At 38.9% G+C, this 16,584-nt stretch overlaps 1 protein-coding gene across 1 annotated transcript in view; it reads right to left on the minus strand.

Moving 5' to 3' along the window:
* lrp1ba (low density lipoprotein receptor-related protein 1Ba) overlaps positions 1 to 16,584 on the minus strand; it is a 334,663-nt gene that overhangs the window by 215,896 nt on the left and 102,183 nt on the right. The window contains exons 9-14 of the mRNA XM_067415030.1: positions 14,281 to 14,467; positions 12,885 to 13,028; positions 8,479 to 8,715; positions 7,888 to 8,068; positions 1,258 to 1,477; positions 960 to 1,149 (exon numbers count right to left, since the gene is read on the minus strand). Coding sequence (XP_067271131.1) covers positions 960 to 1,149; positions 1,258 to 1,477; positions 7,888 to 8,068; positions 8,479 to 8,715; positions 12,885 to 13,028; positions 14,281 to 14,467 — 1,159 coding nt within the window. The remainder of the gene's footprint in view (positions 1 to 959; positions 1,150 to 1,257; positions 1,478 to 7,887; positions 8,069 to 8,478; positions 8,716 to 12,884; positions 13,029 to 14,280; positions 14,468 to 16,584) is intronic.

Here is a 16,584-nt window from a genome sequence, read left to right on the forward strand (position 1 = left end):
ATATACATTCATTACATGTAATATTTTGCCAAAACATTGAGCCGGGGACGTTTCTGAAATTTGGTTGAGTTGACATGAAATGACCCTGGTGCATGACAATGAATAAATATATTTCATCATTTTTTTAAATGCCCCCTTTTGCACAGTGTACATTCTAACACGAAAACAGCATTTTTAAATGTATCTACTTGGGCATCTTCAAAAAGCTTAGTCTTGCAGGACAAAAAAACAAAACAAAAAAACGCTGTCTCAGTGTGGACGGAAAGCCACGTTGTAGAGAGAAAAAGCATTTTCATGTCCACTTAGCCTTAGTTAAATTTCCCATAATTGTGATGTTCATATTTCTGCGTGGTAGGGTGATGGAGAACAATTTTACTACACTGTGTATAGATGCCAAAAAGCTGCCCAGTTCTTTAGAATAATTGCTTGTTGCTGGAGACAAAAGGAGATCTGGATCCAGAACCTCTGGACAAATCACACAAATTTCCCCCAAACACCTTCAAATTAGCCTTTAAAATATGAGAGAAGCTAGGCTTATTTGATCCAGGCACCGAAAATGCTTGGATCATGAAGTCTTAAGGTTAAAATTACCATTAAGTAGCCTACTCGGGGAATATCCGTTGCAAAGCATTTATTCAAAATCTGGGACTTGCCGGTGTGGCATTAGGTTCTAGAATGTTCAGCTGTTTAAAAGGTGAACGCATGCGGGGTGATATATTTCATTTCCACATATTGTACAGTATAGTAAGCGTGTGCCAAAACAGGGTTAGACTTCTGGGCAAAGCTATGGAATGGTGAATTATAAAGACTCAGACCACCCCTCGGAAGTTTGAAGGTTTAAATCTTAGAGCTTCTGGACGACATTCAAAAGCTAGAAAGCAAAGTTCCTCTACAGCATTTGGCAAGATTTCAAGAATTCATTACGGCTTCGAATCTACAGCATACATATTCATATTTACCTTTCTGGCTCTGCGGGTCATAGACCTGAATCCCGAAGAGAGGTGGTCTTTCCGCCCGCATTAGTGCAACATCATTAGATGACAAATCCAGACGGAATATCGAGGCGTTCATGTAATCCGTCCAGAATATGTAATTCTGGTAATGCGCAATCCCAAATGGATGATTCAACTCTTTCCCGCTGTACACCACCTGTGAAAAGTAGAACACGTTTGTGAGTCACAGGGAAATATTGAGATGAACATCGAGTGGAAACGGAGGTGTCTGAGAACTAAAGAACTGACTCACTCATTTACTAACCGTTCTGTGGCTGCCGTTGAGGTAGATTTTCTCGATGTGGTCAAAGTAGGCATCGCACCAGTACATGATGCTGGAGGAATGGTCCAGGGTGAGGCCATTGGGCCACAGCATGTTGGACGTGACAAAGATCTGCCGGTGAGATCCATCCATCCATGCCTTTTCTATCCGTCCTCTACTGTCAATTAACTCGTCCTCCTCCCAGTCTGTCCAATACATCCAACTAGGGAACCCAGTGAGAAATGACATATTTAAGGTCATGAAACCAGGCTGACCAAGACCAGCTTACAGCGGCATCAATTTGTCAAATGCCACAAACCAAAACCAAATATTTCCAAGTAGCTCTCTGGAAAAAGTTTTTCACTGCATCTGAAATGGTCCACTTTCTGAATAGGTACTATGTTGGAATTTGAACTTACTTTGCGACCGTTAAAAAGTATTCTATAGTATGAATGAAATTCGGATGTACTACATCTGCCATTTTGTTGCAGTCATGTGACCTATGAGCACCCATTGCGTAGCTTCACTTGACTAGTGCTTTTCGACTCCTCTTTTTTTTTTTATACTATCTAGTTGGACATACTAATCTTTAGGGATTTTCACACTTGAAAAAGTTAAAACTGGGTCATTCTAAACACCGAGCAAATCGAATCCTGTGTTGTCTTCCTTTAAAATTTACCTAGGGTTAACAATTAATTCTGGGTATTCATAAACTGACGTTTCACATTGTATATTCCTAAACCCTGGGTAAACGTTCTTATTTTCATGTTTGCTGTGTCAGTGTCATTGATTGGATCAACGCAGCTCCTGTTTACATTAAAGCTCTAGCATTGTGCATCCTCATATTTTCACCTGTAATATGGAGTTTATACTGAATGGATATTTCAGACTATAAAAGGTAAGAAAGAAATTGTTACGTTTTTTTCTGTCAGCATTTTCCTCTCAAATACTGAATTTACTGTTTTTATACAATGTGCAGTGTTTCTGTAACTGTACAATGTACACAAACATGTATTGCATTTGGTTGTCTGTTGCTAAGTACTCACTTTCACACTGTACAAGGATGGCACTGCAATGAGGGGTTAACACCCAAAAGTGGTTTCATAATCCTGGGTAAAAAGCAGTGCTAACCCTGCTTCTAAATTACAAATGTGAAATGCTCCTTAACCGGGGTTAAAAACGGTTTTTTTTTAACGACAATAAATCTGGGTAAAAAGCGGTGCTAACCCTGCTTCTAAATTATAAATGTGAAACGCTTCTTTACCATAGGTTAAACGTGTTTAGAAAAACAATAACCCTGGGTAAAAAGCGGTGCTAACCCTGCTTCAAAATTACAAATGTGAAATGTGCCTTTACCTAGGGTTAAAAAGTGGTGCGTAGAACGACAATAACCCTGGGTAAAAATGATGTTTAGCACGATGATAACCCTGGGTAAAAAAATGATGTTTAGAATGACAATAACCCTGGGTAAAAAATGATGTTTAGAACGACAACAACCATGGGTAAAAAAATGATGTTTAGAACGACAATAACCCTGGGTAAAAAAATGATGTTTAGAACAACAATAACCCTGGGTAAAAAAATGTTTAATACGACAATAACCCTGGGTAAAAATTATGTTTAGAACGGTGATTACCCTGGGTAAAAAGCGGTGCTAACCCTGCTTCTAAATTACAAATGTGAAACGCTCCTTTTACCTAGGGTTAAAAAGTGGTGTTTAGAACGACAATAACCCTGGGTAAAAAAAAAAAATTATGTTTAGAACGACAATAACCCTGTGTAAAAAAAAAATTTTCCGAACAGTGATAACCGTGGGTAAAAAGCGGTGCTAACCCTGCTTCTAAATTACAAATGTGAAACACTTCTTTACCTGGGGTTAAAAGTGGTGTTGAGAACGACAATAACCCTGGGTAAAAATGATGTTTAGAACGATGATAACCTTGGGTAAAAATGATGTTTAGAACGACGATAACCCCGGGTAAAAAGCGGTGCTAACCCTGCTTCTAACTTACAAATGTGAAATGCTCTTTTACCCGAGATTAAAAGCAGTATTTAGAATGACTATAACCCTGGGTAAAAAGTGGTGCTAACCCTGCTTCTAAATATAAAAATAGTAATTGTGTGAAGAAGTGACTGAGGGTGGATCGCTTTAGATTCTAAAGAGCATTTGACTGGACAGACAATCGGATGAGAAGCTGAAGTGCAGTGATGTCATCAAAATCATTAATCAATATTGGCAAAGTTTTGAACGCTTTTATTTTCTAAATGCGAATTCTCTCTTGAAGCACACAATAACATATTCATACTAAAAGCCAAAAAAAATTCAATTTTGATTTCATTGGGACTAATAACCAAGTACAATGTTCCAAAACACACAAAACACTTTATGATCTTAAGCTGGGTTTGCTCGAACGTGCTTTCTAGAAGACAGGTCACCGTAAAATAATCCTTCAAAAGTATTGAGGACAATGTCCTCACTTAACCACCTAAAAACTTCATCGGGCGTTATTAATAATTCTTCATTCTTTGGAGCCAGAACTTTTTGTTCTGCAATGTTAAGTTCTGCTAAGTTCAAACCTCTCACATTTCACCACATAAACTTAAAAGCTATGACGCGGCCTCGCGCATTTGAACGCAGCCTAACATAACATGACAGAAGAAACCGCCTCCCCCCACTCATATTCAGTGACCTGTTGAAAAATTCATGAGGCAGGGCTTTGAGTGACAGCACCTGCTGTGAACAGGCAAACCGGGCGAGTGATGGAGATGGAGAGCAAATGCGATCAGGACCTAGAGTCATAACAGCTAATCCTCCATCTTATCATGTTAGCACAGACAGGAAATGACATGCATACATGGGATACGGAAGGACGGACATGGTAAAGGACAGTTTTTAGAGAGTGAAATGGGATTTGCAAGGCGAGAGATTAAGATGGGATAGGTATTGAATATTCAGCATACCGGCAGCTAGAGCTTAAGCGGTGATCCGAAGTTCAAAAAAACGGCCTTTTTGAAATTTTAAACCAATTTCCAGTAACACAATTGCAGATTAATTGCAGATTAAAACTGATTACTCGTAATTATTCCTAAGACTTATTTGCAAATGATCTAAAATTCCAAGGCACCGAAGCTTTTAAAAAACAGACAACCCAATCCAAAAACCCATTACGAGGATAAACATGTCAAGTGTACAGTGCACGGAAAGAGTCACTAAAATATAAGCAGAAACTGGAACCTGCCTTTAAACTTTTAAACCTCTTATGTCAGGCTTCACCGTTCTGCCAAGGCAGCGATTTGCAGTCATGGTCTCTCCGTATTCTCTTTAAGCTTTTCCATCTGAGCAGTGACATCGAGTGAGGATGTTCGCATTAGCTCCCTTTGACATGGTACTTCTGCTACTTCCTCTCTTGGATTTAAATTAACAATCAAATTGAATACATGTATGTTTGTTAACATCATGTCAAAGTAGGTGACACCAAATAGTAAAAAAAAAAATGTGTCATTTAAAATCATAATACAATAGTCCATAATAATCTGTCATAAACAGTAGCATATGTTATATCATATCATATCAGTATAAAATGTTTTTAGTTTTTTATATCCTCATAATAACCTTACAAAAAAAGTACTGTGATATTACCATGGTAACATAATTAATACTATAATACATTGAAAAGTATCATGCTATTGAAATTAATGTACCTACGTACTTTTTTAATATCAGTGATATTGGGTTATAGTATTTTTACATACATGCTAATACTTTGAAGTACCTAAAGTATATTTTTATGCTGGAAAATTGCCATCATAATACTAAGGTTTCTTGGATATTTACCATTGTATATGAATATGTTACTCATTCAGTATTATGTATGAAGTATAGGGCTGGGCGACATGGCCAAAAATATTATCACAAAATTGATTTCCATATCAGTCAATATCGGTATTCGGTATCACAATATTAATTTACTATTAATAGGGAAGGAAATGTTTCCCATATATTTGTTAGACTTTGAGAAGGAATCTAAAAACGTATTTGTGCACGATTAATCTCTATTAGTAAGCTACCTTTTAATTTAGAGCCCCATGGGATCCATTTCCCCCCTCTAAATTCTGTTTTTATTTTTCTAGATTGGATTCCATAAAGTTTTATGATTTAATACAAATGTATCACCAAAAATGCTGTCTAATTAAATAAACACATAAAACTTGAACAATTGAATCAATCTTTTCAAATGTAATCAATGTAATCAAATAAAAATAATAAATAATTTACAGAAAAACATGACATTTTTATTTTTTATCAACTACATGATGTTTTACATTAAAACATGGGTGGAAAATATCTTTGTTGTACTCTATTTTAACAATAATAATACTACAATTTCTTTAAGAATTGCACTTTATTATACAATATTAATACATATTTATGTTCTTCAAGTTAAACCATATTTTTATTTTGACGTTTTGTTTAGATCTTTTAGTTTCAGTTTCAGTGTGATTGCTTGTTATGATACAGAATATCCGCATAAGTGTTACTGGTATCTCATTTCACAGTTAGTTCACCCTAAAATTACAATTCAGTCTTTAATTACTCACCATCCATTCCAAACTCGTAAGATCTTCGTTCATCTTCAGAACACAAATTAAGATATTGTTTATGAAATCCGATTTTATTAAATTAACACTTGGGAGACTGACACAGGCTAGAACTATATGGTTGAATAAAGTCATTATTTTTGTTTGTTTGTTTGTTTGTTTGTTTGTTTGTTTCACGCAGAAAAATTATTCCGTTGCATCATAAAACTAAAGGAACAGAAATGTATTTCAATTAATCATAAAATGGCCCTGATATGTCACTAGACATTAAGGAATCATGTTAATTTCAAATACTCATATCACTGACAACAGTAGTCTGGCCAGGATATTGTCATTTAAAAGATGTTGATGCAGCCCTCAACTGATGTTGATGTTTTGGCCTGAAGCTCCACCCTCCACCTATCGACCAATCACAAAGTCAGTAGTGATTCGGCATCCGGGGGGAGGGGGATACACCACTCTACAGTCATTTGAAAGTGATTGCAGTACCAGTTTTGGCCACAATCTTACAGAGAAACCGCCTCACCAATGCACATCTCGCATGCCTCACAAGGATTGCAACGACAAGCTACAAATACAACATGAAGAAAGTCAAGGAAATGCATGCATGCTTCCGCTCATCCCAGCATTAATGTAATCCTGCTTTTTTGGATAGGGGAGGCTTCGGCTTTGTCCCGTCTTTTTTAGTCTGTGTGTTCTTCAATCCGCAGCTGCGCGGAGCAGAGCGCACGTCAGAAACAGAGGTGTGTGTGTATACATCTGAGCCTCTGTAGCAGATATATGCACCTTTTGTAAAAATGAAAGTTAAGACATCTGTCATTTATTTTTCTCTTGTATTGGATCTTCAATTTTCTTTTTGCGGCCAAGTTTTATTTTCACAAAAATATTCAGGCAAATTAATAAACTTTTGTCTACTCTAAATTCACAATTTTTAACTGAAAATATGCCTATGTGATTCATAATGTAGGCCTAGTTAACGAACAAGAAATATTAACAAAGCCATTTTCATCAGATTAGGCATTTTTAGTGCTATTGTTATCTAATTTTTTGGCCTTCAGAACATCTTAAAATGCACATATGTAGATCATAGAAATCAAAATTTTCTCGGGGGAGCATGCCCCCCGAACCCCCCTAACATTTTGGATCTCTGTAATTATAAACATTATTGGATACAAAAATTACATGTAAAGTATGAACATGCAGTAAGGGGGTAATATTTGCTTTATAAGTAATAAACAGCCAATATAGTTTGGGTATGCACGTTTGTAAGCTACTAGTTAATGGCGCAATTTGGACACTACACTTATGTTACCATTTTTTCCATAGGCTACCCTCACTGGGGGCTAAGCTCCCCTAAAACGAAAATCCTAGAAACACCCCTGCTTTGCAATAAAAGTGGCTCTCCTATTGATTTTGTGCTATCAGTGCGGCTCTCATGAAAAAAATAGTGAAGACCACTGCTCTATACCTTTATGCACTAGATAAACAAGGGCGGGCAAAATTTTACATTTTGACTTTGACCATCTGTTTTTGCGGTAACAACTGCCAAATGCCAGTAGACTGGGAAGATTTTAAAAGGGTAAGATCTTACATGCTGTGCAAATACAAACCCAAAGACAAAACACAGTGATATTGACAATTGTTTGCATCATTATTGATAAAGGTATACCATTGATATCGTTTTATCGCACAGGCCTATGAAGTACCATAGAATTACCATGTTCCTTTAGACACAGGTTGAGTCCAATGTATGAAAATACTGTAATAATAAACAGTGCTATAATATATATATATATATTAAAGTACCATGGTATTATTATCTCATACCATCCCAAGGCTTTTCTGTTAATGAAAACAGAGAAAGCACACGGCTGTTGAAATTTCTCGATGAAATCTCTAAGCGCAAAGGGCAAACATCCCCGCCCCCAGTGCACTTTAAATGGCTGGATTTCATCCAAGGCTTTGGCACACTGAAATCCCTGCAGAAGAAGCTTTTAAATGCTGCTGTAAGCAGGAAAGGTATCATGGGCTTACCCATTTAGAGGATCCACAACAATGGCCCTGGGATGAGACATATTGCCTTCTAAAAGCGTTCTCCTGGTCTGAGAGGGTCGTTCCAGCCCGGCCACATTGATGGTCTTTCTATAACCGTCATTTGTCCAGAACAGGCTATTACCAAGCCAGTCCACCGAAATACCCTCCACATTATCCAGCTCTGGAGGAAGAGAAGCAGAAATTAATTTAGAATATGTTGTTCTTTTTGCTTGATAACATCAAAGACAGCTCAATTAATCACTGTCCTCCTCTAATTCTTCCTAGTGGAATTACGCGGTATCGACCAGCGAGCTTCCCCAACAACTGAATTGCACAAAATGTATGATAAATAACATCCCATTTGGAAAACATCGGCAACAGAAGCGCTCAAGTACAGGTGGCCTGCTTCTATCGTACCACGCCGCATGGTTGCACAGATGATTCATTACAGAGCCAAGGCGAAAATGAGTTAGTTTGAGAATATTTAAGAGCCTTTTCCACAATGAAACGGCGGCAAGGCTCAACAGACTTACACAAAAGCCAACATTAATCTCTCAGAATAAAGTGTAGGGTAAGTTATGATTAGCCTACCGTCCTTAAGGATCGTTTCCCGAGCGGTTCCGTCAATCTTCTGACGTCCGATTAGGAAGCTTGTGGTGTCTGCGAAATAGATGTAGCTGCTCTCTGCGTGGAAGTCCAGCGCTCTGGGACTCACGAGCCCTTCGATTTGAATCAAATGTTCGTCCCCAGACTTGACATCCATATCCAGACCTCGGATAACCCCAGGTCGTCCTTTTCCGTAAAACAGGAACAGCTCGTTCTTTGGTTCTGCGAAGACACGATTACCCAAATAAACAAATGCAGTGGCGGAACGTAATAAGCCTTCTGCCGCACTACTGTCAGAGCTTAATTAATTGACATAATTAGCCTCTGTTTTCAATTCAGTTCTGCAAATTAAAGCCTTTGACAAAAATGTATCCAAAGCGAGAGGCTCAAGCTAATTACATTAGCTTAATTAAAACCAGAATTAGTTCCACTGATTCGGTTCTATCGAATCAATCATCTTTTGGTGCATAACAGTTACATTGTGTTTGTAATTGTATCTGAGTGTGTGTGTGTGTGGGGGGGGGGGCAGTTAACTAAGGGACACATATGTATGAAGCATAATGTTCTCGAAATGCATAACTTACAATCTGAAATGGTGCAAACATGATGATTGCAAGGTCTGACAGTGAGATCCAGGGAGACAATGGGATGAAGGGAGAGAGAGCCAACAAGAACAGTTGTGTTTTTATAACTTTGAACGGGACTGAAGCCAAATAATTCCTTTGTTTGAGGAACGCACAGCCATTATTGACTCTCGACTCAAATGCAACCATTCCGCCGCTCTCAAAACAAATTCATGTTCTCTGGGAAAAAAGAAATGACGTTTGGGGGTGGGGGGTAAAATGTGTGTTATTTTGGCAAGGTTGCCTGCTAAAATTCGCACTCATGGGTCTATATATCACATAATAGTCGCTTCAACCCGCGGACATAGAAAACAAACCGCGGGAAAAAACGCGGACTTGGCAACACAGTGCAGTTGGGTTCTGTTGACATTTGACAACTAGCATTATGCGTCGCTTCGTTGCTCTGATTGCTTGTAGGTCTATCCAGTTGAGGTCTGTCCTGGTTCGGTTGAAACACGCCCCATAATCACAGCCCAATGGAGCAGTTTCAGACTCATATTCTGACTAGAATTGAGTAGGATCACATCAGGCTAAAATTTAAGTGAAATGTTCAAAAACTCTGGCAACTATTTTTTAAATGCTGGTGGAAAAAGAGTTAATGTGACTTTTAATCATTTAAAAATGTGTTAAAAAAAATTCCAAAGCCTGTAGGTCTTCAAGACATGTTGCCAATAACTCCCTATTTACAGTAAACTATTACTTTCCAGGAAAAAAATACTGTAATTCACCTAAAGGGTTTTTTCATGTTCCAAACTGTGAACTGTGCATACATGGAGGGAGGTATTGGCACAATTTCACCTGGTCACCAGCAATGTACTATAACCTTTGGAACAAAAAAAAACCCTTTTGTTTGGTTTGTTTTCGTTGTGTTGTTAGCCTAGAAATCTAGACGCGCCCTAATGCCAGCAAATCTAATTTACAGCCAGGGCGTTTAGCAATTTCCGTTGGCTTGCAAGCTGGAAAAACAAACTCTGATTAGGCCAATCACATCGTAGATAGAGTCGGTGGGCGGGCTTAACATAATGACGGCAGGGTTGCGACGGTTCCGCGTGCTTCTAGTAAACACAGAAGCTGGCGAACAGCGGTCTTTTGAATCTGCTTTGCCCACGACCCTGGAAGACCTGGAGTTTAGATTTTCTATGAGAAAAGAACAAAGTAGGGATGCACGATATTATCGGCACGACATCGGAATCGGCCGATAAACGCTTAAAATATAAAAATCGGCATCGGTCGATATGAAAACATTATGCCGATATGCCTTGCCGATATGATAACGTGTTGATATGCGCCTGCAATAACTCACGTGTGCAAGGAGTGCTACAGATGAGACCATGTCAGCACTGCAGTCATTCTTCAAGTGAAAACAAGAAAATACATTGCATGTACAGTGATTTATATTGACTGTTTTTAAATGCTGCCTTGAATTTCTGAATGCACGTACAGAAGGACGTGACCGTCAACAGCAGATTTGCCACGTTTTCACAACAAAACGAACCCAAAACAAGCCCAATCGCGTCTCCCCACTCTCTAGCGCGTGCGGCAGCCTCCACAGCAGCAGAAGCTCCTCCAGGTCCTAGTGCCCTCCAGCTAGACCGCTATATATTTATACATGTAGTGGGGGCGCTGTTGTTACAGTAATACAATGAAAAGTAGAATACACAAATAAATTGAAGTTACTTCTTGTTCAGAATAAACAAATCAGTAATGATGTCATAAATCACAAGCATGACACTTGTAAATTAAATACTTTTATATACAGTGTATTAATCTGGATTAAAATTTTATGAAATGGATGATGAAAAATAATCCAAGGAGCTCTACAATAATTGTAGAATTAAAAGACAGCATCAATGGATGTCATGCCACCCCCACTTCATGTGCACAAACGTTAAATCCAAAAATACAATATTAAGGTTACAGCTGCATCTGGGGTGAAAAATTACTGACTTTATTATTGTTATTTTCAGAGCTTTTAATATACTCTTATCATAAAAAGAACTTTATTAAAATTTATTTATCTTCAACAAGAATCCTTTTATTAAGGAGACCTCAGAAATCTGAAACCAGAATGAAAAAAAATTGTTTTTGCTCAAAATGGTGTTGTTTCCAAACAAAGGGAAATAATAAACATATATCGGCATCGGTATCGGCATCGGCCAAAATGAGCTGAAAAATATCGACATATCGGATATCGGCAAAAATCCAATATCGTGCATCCCTAGAACAAAGAACGGCACTGAAGTCATTCTGAAGAAGAGAAGATGTGTTCTGAGTTTTGCCGACCGGATACACAAAGGTTTAATCAGCTAGCTCCGCTTCACCTTCTTCGTTGTTCTGGTTGGTTGTAGCTCTATCCTATTGCGTGCAGGGGGAGTTAGAAATCCAGGCCCTCGGATTGAGCCCTGTCAATGGTGAATTCCCAGACCCAACATCTTGATGTGGGTCTGGCTTGTCAGGCTATTGTGCTGTGGCTTGATTCTGTTGTGAACTTATGGTTGCTTTTGAAAATGTGTTGTGTAGTGCACTACTGGGCCACCTTAGGAAAGGGAGGTATCGTACCATATAGGAACTATAGGAATTGCATGAATTTTTCCCACAAACCAATTTCATTGGCTGAGGTTACAGTGACAAAGTTTAGGGATGAGGGTTGGGTGTAGGCAATCGATATTGTGATATGGCCAATAAAATGTTTAGAATTTGTATCCAGGCCGGAATTTCCGCTGAACTGGTTTGGTTGAAAAAATGATGCGTAGGAATTCCATAGAATAAATAAATGTAGATATAGCAGATTTTGCAGAAATTGCAATAAAAATGTAATCTTTCACATGGAAACTCACACGTATTGATCTATAGTTGTCCATGTGCAAGCAGGGTTTGTGAGCTATTTTGTTTTTTGCCATCAATGTTGAGAATAAATCATGGAAAACGAGTAGGACATATTGCTAAATTGTTCGCAAACCAAATTGTACAGTATTTGTACATAAATTGTCACAATGTAAAAATAAAGAAGTATGACATTTCACACTGAAATTCATTCTGCTCTTGTTTCACAAATAACTAGGATTCTAGTAACACAATTTCACTACAATTTAGTCCAAAACCATTCAAATGCGACTACGAATTATTACAACTGCTAATGAGACCATTTACAGTCGGTTGACCGATATAGAAATCAAAACAATTTTACAAAGTGAAGGTATTTTTGGATTTTCACCACACAACATAATTAATGCTATACATTAAAATCGTAGGTGATATATTTAAGATGATAGATGATTTTGAAGTTTTGTTTTACGACCATTAAGTTGGTCTAGCATCTGAAGTTCGAGAAAGGCTTTTCCATATCTTCTGATGTAGACCTACACAACCAAACACACACACACACACACACACACACACACACACACACACACACACACACACACACACACACACACTCTGATAGTCAATGATCCTGATGCCAAAAGACAAAACATACCAGTTTCCCATGCATTCCGCCCTAATGTGCTGAACGTGCGCTATTAATCACAGAAACGTGTCCATTCTTCAGTATCTTGGGCCTCCATAAATTTGGTCATAAATTTCCATTTCGACAAACCCACAAGGGCCATCCATCTGATGTATGGCTTTAGATAGCGGCACCCTTTCCTTTGGGAATATCCCTAAAACCATTTACATGAGAAACTCGTCTCCCAGATGCTAATCAGACACCTAGAAGCTATAAGAGAATGAGAGAGGAAAGAGAAATTGGCTTTTTGTGACCCTCACTTTTGCAGGACTTCCCGTCGCTGGCAAGGACGTGGCCGGTCCGGCAGCGGCACAGGCGTGATTTGTAGTTGTGGCTCAGGAGACAGATATGCGAACATCCACCTTTTCTTCCGTGTGGGTCAGGGCTGCATGCGTGAGTCCTGACTGAAGAAAGAGAAAGGTCAGCATCAAGCTAGCATCGTGAAATATCAGTCCAACCACATATGCTACATAACAAATTTTAAATAATAAAAGACAACTAATGAATAGAAGAAAGTAAAATAGGCTAATAATCATGGCTTATAATAAGGCTTATAAAATGTAGAAAAAATGCTTCCCATATTGATTGATGTCAAAGATTGTCTGATTAAACTGATTTAACAATATTTTGACACAAATTCATTGGTTACTTTGCAATACAGCTAAATGCCAAAAAAAATTTAGTCCAGTGTTTTTTCACTGTTTTAGGGTGATAAAATCATTAGAAATGTGTCTCACATGCAGCAGAAATATATATTATATATATATATATATAACTTTTAAACTTGTACGCTGCATTCACTCTGGACATTTACTTTGAATGGGTGAAGTTATGCGTTGCCAAACTGAATTGTGGGTTCCGTTGCACTCGTCACTGGCATTGCTCGCGATAGAAGCGAAAAATTAGCAGATCTCCTATGCAAATGCCCTAGCACAGACGCTAGCCAATTGCATTCATGTAACACCGGAAGAGTAATATGATTGGCTGTTGTCACTATGACGGTCGTGTCAGCGTCAAGCTTCAGACGCACCCTGAAGGCTTTCTTAATCACCCATAGATCTCCGTATCAGAAACGGCGCAGCACTTCCGAGTTCTACGGCAGAACGGCGGCTCACCGCTGGCTTCTGTGTCAGCATGACCTACACACTTCATGGTGCTCACGTGAACAGCAAATGATGAAAAGCTGGCGTTCTGACGTAGAGCTTGGAAAGTGCTGCACTGTGTTTACTATGTCAACAGCGTAGGAGAAGGACAGACGAGAAGAGACTGTTGAATAAAGTTGTTATTTGGAGGGTGGGGGGGTGGGGATTTGCACACAAAAAGTATTCTTGTTGCTTTATAAAATTAAAGTTGAACCACTGTAGTCACATGGACTAGTTTATATCTTTACTACCTTTCTGAGCCTTGAAAGTTTTAATTACATTGCTGTCTATGGAGGGGTCAGAGATCTCTCGGATTTAGTCAGAAATATCCTAATTTGTGTTCCGAAGGGAAACGAAGGAAACTTACGGTTTTGGAACGACATGAGGGTGAGTAATTAATGACAGAATTTCCATTTTTATGTGAAATAACCCTTTAAAATGTACATAAACCATCAATATTTTTAAATCGGAGGGATTGCTGATTATATTAGTTATGCTCCGACGAAAAGTTTACCTGTAGGTTGAGCCAGTCTGTGATAAACTCGGATGGCTCTGGCACTTTCCAAAGTGGTGACGGTGTTCGTGTCACTGCTGTTAAAGCGATTTATCCTAAATATGTCCACTTTGCTCTCTCTGGAGGGTTCAGAGCATGTCGCAAACAAGTAATCTTCAAAGAGCGCTAATCCGTAAAGGTGCGACACCTGGAGAGAGAAACACAGGAATGGGGAAAGAGAAAGACTCATCTAGAGGCCACGGCACCTCTTCGACTTAATTCTGAACATGACACAAATACGTCTGCTTAAATTCGCTTCTTTAATCCATCCAGCCATAGAGGCGACGTTACGTTCGCTGAATAAACAGCAGCCCTGACAGACACCAGTTGAAATATGCAGGGATCTTTGATGTCACATCTGTGCTACAAATTACCGACGGGCTGAGGCTTTGATTTCGAGGAGAAAGACTGACGTGAAAAACAAACGAGTTAGAGGTAGTAGGGTTCATTTCAGGTTATCTTCAGTGCCAGCTCTGAGAAAAAAAGTACCAATATAACCTCCAACAGAGGTCCCAGGGAATATGCTAGAGCTGAACCTCGCAGGAAATGGATGAACAAATCAATAAAAAATAGCACACAAAAGAGTTGTAGTGTGAATCGGGGACTCTGCAAGGTCAAAAGAACCCGATGCTCAGCCAGGCTAACGGTTCTGACTGGGGACAACGAAACGGTGACAGAAATGTCAAGGAAAACATGCCCTCCAATGCGACCAATTTACATAAAAGGACACAGCTTGGCTGCATGCTTCGTTATTTCTCAAGTAGGATGTTGATCCTGGGACAGTGTTCCAACCAAGAAGAACTATTCATTGGATTTGACAAAGTTTGGCAGGTTAGTGGCATGATATCTTTGAAAGATTACTCTAGTCTTCAGTGTCACATGACCCTTGAGAAATCATTCTAATCATCTATCATCAATGCTTAGTGCCTCAATGCATCTATGCTGAGTCGGAACTCATGCTTCTGGGCATGGAGAGGTCACCTTCCATCCCCACCGTCCCCAGCACCTGAGACGTCCAGCTTTGAGCGACTATATCTCAAAACCAAGCGGTGTTGGAGCTCCAAAATCAGGGTGTGGGGAGGTATCCATGGGCCCACCGTAAGCCCAGAGCATGGAGCCCCAACTCGACTTGGCGTCGGAATTATGCCTGTTTCAAAGTTTCAACTTTGACCGACTAGAACTCGGGACCCCCGCGGACTTCCAGAGTGTGGGTGGTCTCGTTCGATACATTCCCCTTGAGCACTATTGGTGGCCTGAGTTAATTTTTTTTTATGGAAATAGTGCTACGTTTTTTTTTCAAGGAAATGGGAAATTCAAAGGAACAGTACCAACAGTATGTTTTGTAACATTATAAATGGCTTTACTGTCACTTCATCAATCCTATGCATTCTTGCTCAAAATATTCATAATAATAATTTATTTAATATAATAACTCAATACTTTTGAATAGTAGATCAGAGAGAGAGAGAGAGAGAGAGAGAGAGAGAGAGAGAGAGAGAGAGAGAGAGAGAGAGAGAGAGAGAGAGAGAGAGAGAGAGCAAACCTTCATTAAGAAACATTTACTAAACAAGTACAAATTATTGTCTTGTTTTTTTGTTTTTTTTTTGGGGGGGGGGGCTTAAAATTAAGAGAGTTTTTGCTTAAAATAAGCAGATGGCAGAATATTTTGCTTATTTTAAGCAAAAACTCTTTTAATTTTGAGTTATTTTTTCCCAAAACAAGACGATTACTTTTGCTTGTCTAGTAAATACTTCTAGTTTTAAGAATTTTTAGATGTTTTGACTAGAAACAAGGCAAAAATACTAATTAAGAAAAGCATTTTTTTTTGCAGTGCAGACAGACAGACAGACAGACAGACAGACAGACAGACAGACAGACAGACAGACAGACAGAGAGACAGACTGACAGAGAGACAGACAGACAGACAGACAGACAGACAGACAGACAGACAGAGAGACAGAGAGACAGACAGACAGACAGAGAGACAGACTGACGACACAGACAGACAGACAGACAGACAGACTGACAGAGAGACAGACTGACAGACAGACAGACAGACACAGACAGACAGACAGACAGACAGACAGACAGACAGACAGACAGACAGTCAATTTGATCACTTTTGCAATTAGTTAAAATATTGAGTTATACCTATTGTAACCAATAAATAAAACAAGGAAATCACTCCAGCTTTTGAAAATGATTTTTCTGAGGCAATCTACTTCAGGTTTTCTTTCCCCCTCAATAAGTCATCAGTAGTCCAAC

The sequence above is a fragment of the Pseudorasbora parva genome, chromosome 14 (assembly GCF_024679245.1).
Source record: "Pseudorasbora parva isolate DD20220531a chromosome 14, ASM2467924v1, whole genome shotgun sequence".
In the NCBI taxonomy this organism is placed as follows: domain Eukaryota; kingdom Metazoa; phylum Chordata; class Actinopteri; order Cypriniformes; family Gobionidae; genus Pseudorasbora; species Pseudorasbora parva.